General features: G+C 46.8%; 1 protein-coding gene across 1 annotated transcript in view; it reads left to right on the top strand.

The window, feature by feature from the left end:
• LOC105004384 (liver carboxylesterase-like) overlaps positions 1 to 8,342 on the top strand; it is a 32,118-nt gene that overhangs the window by 14,945 nt on the left and 8,831 nt on the right. The window contains 5 exon segments of the mRNA XM_010861974.1: positions 16 to 99; positions 2,062 to 2,166; positions 3,973 to 4,077; positions 6,438 to 6,476; positions 8,026 to 8,166. Of these exon segments, the coding sequence (XP_010860276.1) occupies positions 16 to 99; positions 2,062 to 2,166; positions 3,973 to 4,077; positions 6,438 to 6,476; positions 8,026 to 8,166 (474 nt within the window).

The raw sequence follows: 8,342 nt of genomic DNA, 5'->3' as shown, positions 1-8,342 counted from the left end.
CTGCACTGGGTCCAGGAGAACATTGCCAACTTTGGAGGGGATCCAGGCTCTGTGACCATCTTTGGGGAGTCAGCAGGAGCGGAAAGTGTCTCCATTCTTGTAGGTCTTCCTAGCCCTGATGTGGCTGCTGATAGGACCCCTTGCAGATCATCCCATCTAGTCCTGGGACCTTTACTTCCAAGACCTGGATTCAAGGCTGACCTGACTCTGTGCAGCATCAGATGGTGGAGAGTTAATGGCCAGACTCCCCTTGGCCTCCAGGAAGCTCAGGGCTCAGCTCAGCCTCCAGGGCCGTAGCTGCAGCCACAGCTGTGACAGACACTCTCTTGCTGTCCTGTGTCGGTTGAGCTCATCCTCTCCTTCTTAATCATTTTAACGTTAGGATTCGCCTCACTTCTTTTGAGATTAGGGGTGGGTGTAAATGATTAATCAGAGGAGCTGACCATGAGGTTGGTCTGGGTGTCCTTGTCTGACTTGAAGCCAGGCCTACAGTTCAGGGAGACACAAGCACTAGGAACAGGTTGGGGGTCCCCTCTGAGGGCTCTGGGTGCTTGTCCATGCCCAGGAGGGAGGGCAGCAGTCTCTGGGGCTGAGGGATGGAGCTGGGCTGGGGAGAAGGAGAAGAAGAGGAGGGATGGGGGATGGGACAGGTGACAAGGGGACACAGACAGGACCTGGGAGTGCGGTGTGGGGAATGGGAATGGGGGAGACACCAAGGGAAGCAAAGCTGGAAAGCCAGATTAGAAGGTGCTGGGAGCTGTGGGAAGCACTCCAACCACCTCACATTTGAGCAGAGGGTTAGTGCTATTAGTGCCTCTTTTTTTTTTTTTTTGGCCGCTTTGCATGTGGGATCTTAGTTCTCCAATCAGGGATCACACTTGAGCCCCCTACATTGGGAGCTTGGAATCTTAACCATTGGATCACCAGGAAAGTCCCTATTACTGCATTTTAAAAACTTATATTGATTTCACAGTTGAACACTCAGAGGAAAATGTTTTTATGCTTCATGAAGTGGAAAAAACGAAAAGTACAGAAAATCTCAAAGAAAAAAAATCATTCGCAATTCCATTATCCTTGGATACTCATGTTGAGCTGTATTTTTCTAGTTCTTCTCCATAATTTACCCTGTTTATCTGTCTATCCATCTATGAATATAACCAGAATTTTTATAATTCCTTTTTGAAATATTTGGCTGTGCTGGGTCTTCATTGCTGCACACTCTTTGTTTGAGTGTGGGGGCGTCTCAGCACCATGCCTTGTTGCGGAGCTCAGTTCTAGGTGCAGGGGCTTCAGTAGCTGTGGCATATGGGCTTCGATGCTCCATGGCATGTGGGGTCTTCCCAGACTAGGGATTGTACCCATATCTCCTGCATTAGAAGGTGGATTCTTAACCATTGGACCACACGGGAGGCCCTAGTTAGAAATTTTTAAAGACAAACTTTCCCTAGCATCATGAAATGACATAAATATTTCTCTGAGTATTAAACAGTCTTTCATTTTTTGTATGTATAGTCAAGTTATTTCATCGTAAGAATGAAAAATATGTTGTTTATCCAGTCTCATAATATTGAAACCTTGGATTGTTTCCAATTTTTACTATTATAAACAACATGAGCATTATTAAAAATTGTTGTGTACCTCCATGCTTATTTTCCTTAGGATAAATTCTGAGTAATGGAAACGGGAAGTCAGAACTGTGCCTTTATTTTCTTTCTTTATTTTATATTTCCCCAGCCATTTAAAAAATTTTATTCACCTTTATTTTTTTAATTAATTCTTACTTGAGTATAGTTGCCACGAGAACTGTGCTGCTAAAGTGTTGCTAGGAGTTGCTAAGCTGCCCTCAGATACTGTTGATTGTTACAGTTAGTGGGCGCCACTCACCGCCTGTTCTGTCCCTCACTCTGCTCCTGCCTCCCTCCAGCTGAGGTTTTCTCACAGAACCAGGCCCAGGCCTCCAAGGGAGCAGTCCAGGACAGGGGTGTGGATGGGTGTGGCTCTTCAAGAACAAACCCCCTTCCTCCCGTGAGCATAAACTCCCTTCTCAACACGGTCCTGCAGGTGTTATCCCCCCTGGCCAGGAATCTCTTCCACCGGGCCATCTCTGAGAGCGGCGTGGCCCTCACTTCCACCCTGGTCAAGAGGGACTCGAAGGTTGCAGCTGAGGTAGGTCTCACGCTGGACTGCCCACACACCACGCACTGCCCTCCTGGAGTTGTCAGGGCCCTTTTTTAGAGTTCAGTCTGGCTGACATCCTCAGAAAAGCATAGATGTGAGAAATGGCTGAACAGGAGGGCAAGGACACACCTCAGCCCACCTCCCAGTTCTACCACTGAGCAAACTGGGGCAGAGAGCTGAAGTACAAGAGCCTAGCCAAGGTCAGTGAGTGAGGAGGGCAGGGCTGGACTCAGGCTCATGACTCTGGTCTGCCAGCCCCGTGCGCTTTCCACTGAACACACGTCCCAAAGTGTGCCTGGTGGGTGCTGCCCCAAATGTGTGCCATCATGTATTATCTCAGTCGAGGTCTAAGATCAAGTGAACTCGCTTACACTATGGTGGCTTGGAGTGGCTTCTCCCTAGGGACTTTGTGACGAGGCGGGTGCCTGAGAAGTCTTCATGGCTTCATTGATTCATGCAGCAGATAGTTTGGGGATAACCTGATACCTAGATTCTATTCTCAAGAAGGAGGGAGATTGATGATTACATAATTTTACCAGTTATAAAATGTCAATTGTACCTAGAGCAATAAAGGAAGGTATCCGAGGTCATAACAGAACCCAAAAGGAGCTCTTCATCCACGGTACAGGGAAGGTTATCAGGAAAGGCTTCCTGAAAAAAAAGAAATGATCAAAGAGTTGAGATGAGAAGGGTAAGCAGTAAATTACTTGGCAAGCAAGGAATATCCAGGAAACAGGAACAGTCTGCACAAATGTCCCGTGGCAGGAGCAAAAGTCTTGAGAGACTGAAGAAGGCTGATGTGGGCAGAGCAGAAATTTCAGAGGAAACCTGGAGAGAGCTGTGCATGGGACCATGGCAGGGCCATAGCGCATAGGAGCTGGTGAGGACTATGGCTTTATTTGGTGAGTGTTAGGAAGACTAGGAAGGGTGAGCAACACAGAGGCTCTGCTGAGGAGTGTGCCTTGGAGTCAGTGACACAGAGCGTTTTGATCAGGCTGCGAGAGCTGATTTGGAGAGCGCTGGGGGCGGCACTGACTGAAGGGACTGGTAAATAGAAAAGGGAGAGAAGGGGCCCCATGAATTTTTAGAATTTTTGAGAATGTTTTCAGAATTTTAGGATATTAACAGCAGATGCCCATTAATCAGGCTTAGGTCCAAAAGGGGGAGCTCATTTAAAGGAAAGAAAGGTCTCGGAGATGGGACTGGATTTTGCTATCAAACAAGACAAGAAATCAAAGAATGGAGAACCTGACACTCTTATTTTGCACTCTCGCTGTTTCTCTCTCCTCTACTTCTTCCTGTGCCTTTTTTTATTTTTCCACCAAATACAGACTGAGCTCTGATGTATGTCAGACACTGGACCAGGCTCTGGGCAGCCCGTGCACACTCTTCAGGGCCCCATCATTGTGGCGCCTGACTTCTCTTCTGCATCTTCCCCTCTGGCTGCAGTTTGCAACTGACTGGCCTGAGGTCAAATGGCTATTAATTGGATGAGTCAAGATTTGAGATTAGAAAGTGGGACTCTGGATTCCATGCTCTTAAGCAGCCCCTCCGTGCTGCCTCTATTTAGATGTTCAGCTTTGAGATCACTATGCCCACCTTGTTTAACAGAGATAAAACAGCAGAGGCTGAGGAGTATAACCGGCATGCCTTGGACCCAGGACCTACTGGTCTAGGGTGTTTACTGCTACCACGGACTGCCTATAGAAAGGGAGGTTGGGACAGAACACTTCGGTATTGATGGAGGGAAGAGGCATGGCTCTTGAATTCTGCTGTCATCTGTGATCTCTACAGCAAATTGCTGCCTTTGCTGGCTGCAAAACCATCACCTCAGCTGTCCTTGTTCACTGCCTGCGCCACAAGACAGAGGATGAGCTCTTGGAGGTAACACAAAAGATGGTAAGTTCATCCACTCTCTTGGAAAAAGAAGCCGCCCACCCTGGGAACATGGTCCCAGGCTTCATCATTTCAGCTTCAATCCTCTTGCCCTGGTAAAACTACCTGGGACAGTTTCTCAGCTCCCAGGAGAGAGCAGTGTCAGCCTCTGGATCTCAATGCGAATGTTCCTTCTTTCTTTTTTTTTTTTTTTTGAGTATCTCAGATGTTACCAAAGACAGTGAATAACAGAATGAACAACTGAACAATGACCCCTCATATTTATCGAAACTTACCTTTTCCAATCTTGCTTTCTGATATATTTTTAAGAAATTAAACATTACATATGCTCAGAGATAGTTATCACCTTGAATTTTAGGGATGGGGTTATGTAGAACAAATAATTTCAGAAAGCTTGCCACACCTTATCTCAAGACCACCTCAGTTATGACCCAGTGGTAGCCCAGTTTTCTAGGTTTTCTGCATGTCTGCTTCAGTCATCGTTCCGTCATAACTGTTTATCTACCCGTTCATCCAGCCACCTGTTCATCCATTCATCAGTTCGGTCATCATCTTATTATATATCTGTCCATCTATCGATGAATTAGAGTTCATCAGTATCTTTTCATCAGTCCAATATCAATTCATCTATAACATTCATTCATCTGTTACCAATCATCTATATATCTATTTTGTCACCCGTCTCTGTAAAATCAGTGAACCATCCCCAGCTAATCTGCTGGGTATAATCCATCTGCCCAGTAACCCCCCAGTTCATCCATACTCCACATAGTGATCAGTTTCATCAATCCATGCATCCATTTATCCATCCACCCATCCATCCATCCACCCACCTCTGGTAGGTGTGTGGGTGGAGGTAACAGAGTGGGTGATGCAGACATAATTGGCTATAGTCCCTGTTTACAAGGAACTATTCAAGGAGAAAGACACACATAGACTTAGTGGATTAAGTGTGGTGGGAGTACAGAGAGGGGAGCGTTCATTATAACACGCAGGGCTGCTTCACAGAGAAGGTGACATTCGGGATTGATGGCTATGGTGGTGGGTCATCACAGGAGGTTACAGCATGACAGATACCCAGACAACACCACATTTAGAGCCAATGGGAACTGTTGGAGTAGCCGGAACACCTGGACTCTCTCTGTCTGGACCCTGGAATCCTGAGACTACTACTCCTGGACTCCCAGGGTCTAGACTCCAGCACTGGACTCTGCTCTATTCCCATGGTTTAAGTCCAAAGTAGCCTTGAATCTTGGTTTCTCAGGCTCAAATAAGGTGACCACTGTGCTCAAAGATAAATACACAACTGTTTTCCGGTATAAATTTCTTTCTAAAACTCCATGTGGCACAAGAGATCCACCTTATTTAGGGGGAGATTTGGTGACGTTGGGAAAACCCAGAGAACCTAAGAGTCCATGTTATTCTTCTGAGATCATGTGGAAGTGTTTCTAGGATTATCTTCTCTCCCCATTACACACACACACACCCCTGGATTGTGGCCCTACAACACATAATGGAGGGATCCTTAAAGGGATTTCCCCTTACAGGGTCAGGCTTGTTAACTTCAGCATCACAATAGAACTAGCACAGTCTCGGTAAGCTCACAACAAAGAGAAGTGTGGGCTGGGCTGAATTTCAGTCAGCTTGTATGAGTCAGGATTTTCTAAAGCAAGATAAGAAAACTCATCTCAAAGTGCCTTGAGAAAGGAATATGTTATAACAGAATCTTAGGTAACTCACTGACAAGTCTAGGAGTCCATGGCTTCAGGCATGGCTGGATCCAGATACACATATGCTATTATTAAGAAACTGTCTCTATCCCTCAGCTTTTACCTTTCGGTGTTGGCATCATTCTCAGATTTGTCCCCTGGGGAGGTTAAAGACAGCAACAGTACTCTAGTCTTACATATTATCTCCTTAGAAACCCTATTTCCCAACAATTGCAGCAAAAATTTGGATGAACTCTATTCAAATGACATGGGCACATGTCCACCCCTGAAGTAGTCCCTGTATTCAGGGATTTTGGTGCATCTGAGGGCACATAGAGATATCTGCAATCATGGAGTGAGAGTGGGGAACAGGGGGTTCCCCCAAAGGAAAATCGGGGTGTTGTTGCCTGGAGGAACAAGAAGAGAAAATGGGTGGAGGGCAAGGCAGGCACCAACAGTCCTCTGCAGAGCTCCCCTCCCCCATCCCACACCTCCCTCTGCTGGTGCCCGGGGGAGGGTGTCCTGCCCGCTTCCTTTCAGCCCAGCCACGGAGGCGCCAGGAGGGAGCACTTGATACCTTTCAGCACAGCTCACATAAGTCAGCTTTCCTCCCAGGAAGCCTCCTCACCACAACCTCTGTCTTTGTCTTCACAGAATTTTTTCACTCTTGTTTTATATGGAGACCCTACAGAGGTAAGGACTTTTGGTTTCTTGATTACACATTTTAAGTCTTATCACCTTAAGCTTCAGTTAATGATTAGAAAAGAATGAAAGAATTCTTCATGTGGAATCTTAGTAAATCCTACTGTTTATAGTGCTGACACCGAGAGAGGGGCTGTGACCTCCTGGGTCTCACAGCTAGGATGACCATATAATGGGACCAGAACCTGTGCCCCGGCCCCCAGGCCAGTGCTCTCTGTCATCAACTCTAGTCCCTGTCCCCAGCCAGCCCCTAGTCTTGTGTACATTCCTTAAAACGCCCTGTTGGGAGAAGGTGGATGAGAAACCTCCACTGCGGGGACTGGAGATGACTGGGTAAGGGGCTCTTCAGAAGCCTTCAAGAGGAGCCCGGATCATCTCCTGGGGGCTGCAGGGTTGACTGGCTGTGCAAGTTGCACTGTTTCCAGATCTGTGGGGAAAGGAGCCATGAGTCTCAGTCCTCAGGACACCACCCTCCTCCCAGTCTCACAGGAAACTCCAACAGCAGCCTCCCTGAGCCGAAAAACATTGAGCCCTTGTTGACTGGTGTTTCATTATCAATAAATATTATATATAACTATCTATAAGAAATAAATATATTACATAAGGTATCTTTAAACAGAAACATTTACAGAACAAGGTTGAAAAAATGTTACCAGAGGCTCTCAGGAACCTGATTCCTTATTTCACCAGCACAGCAGCTCAGCATTCGCTATATCAGAGTCATGGTGACTTTATAGAACTTAAATATCACGAATAATGAGAATATTACCAAGTCAAGAGGGGTTCCTGCTGCTGGCCAATCACAACCTTTAATCAGAATGCTCACAATCTGGGGAGACGGTGGGCTCAGTGTCCTCCCAAAAACCACCAAGTTTCTGTTTGGCTATGAAACCTTTTAAGGAGCAACCGAGAAGTCACCTCAGTTCATCCCTGAGATGAGGGGTCCAGAGTGGTCACCGGCCCTGTTCGCCTGCAGGCGTGTGTGCAGCTTGTAGACGCCTCCTGGTCTTCCTCTAGATGTTACCTTGCTCTTATATTGGGGAGATTCCAAATGTGTCAGCTAGGGAAGAGGTCCGATCATCTGTGAATTTCTTATTCTTTATTTCTGCTTCTTTGATCTATGGGGAGAACCAACAAGCTGGGCAGGGCATTGGGTGATTAAAAGATCTGACAGGTGTGCTTGGGCTGAAGATGAGTAGAGCATCAGGGGGCCTGGTTCAAAGGTTAGTTATGCTATAGCTTTTCTAAAGTGACCCCAAAATGGGGGGCTTCCTGGTGAGGGTGGTTTCCTAAAGAGGTGCTTGCAAGAACTGACTATAGATGGAGAGTTGCATAGGGATATATTAATTATGCTTTTCAAATTAAATACCCATTTATAACATACTTTTATAGCAATTTGAGTGAAGATTTGCCCCCATCACCTGACTATTGCTGTCTCCTGGTCAGAGTTCTGCCCTCTGGGGTCCACAGACTTAGCTCTGAGCGTGTGGCCACCGGCCACAAAGGGGAAGCACAGACAATACTCTGCCCTCTTCCCCAGACCTATCCTTTCCTGCCCACCGTGGTTGACGGAGTGCTGCTGCCGAAGATGCCAGAAGAGATGCTGGCTGAAAAGAACTTCAACACCGTTCCCTACATCGTCGGAATCAACAAGCAAGAGTTTGGCTGGATTCTGCCTTTGGTGAGAAAGCGCAGGCCTCATAGACTTGTCTCCCCTGCCCATCATATCACCCCTCCCATCTGTGGCCTCATCACCCCTCATATCTCTGGTCACAGGACCCTTCTTTCTGCAGACCCCTCTCTGGGACCAGGCCAGCTGTCCCCGTCATACAAAAGTTGACATTTCCATGAAAACTA

This window comes from Bison bison, unplaced genomic scaffold (genome assembly GCF_000754665.1).
Source record: "Bison bison bison isolate TAMUID 2011002044 unplaced genomic scaffold, Bison_UMD1.0 scf7180017864473, whole genome shotgun sequence".
NCBI classification, from domain to species: Eukaryota; Metazoa; Chordata; class Mammalia; order Artiodactyla; family Bovidae; genus Bison; species Bison bison.
Note: the sequence above shows the minus strand (reverse complement) of the source record. Positions and strands in the feature narration are given on the sequence as shown.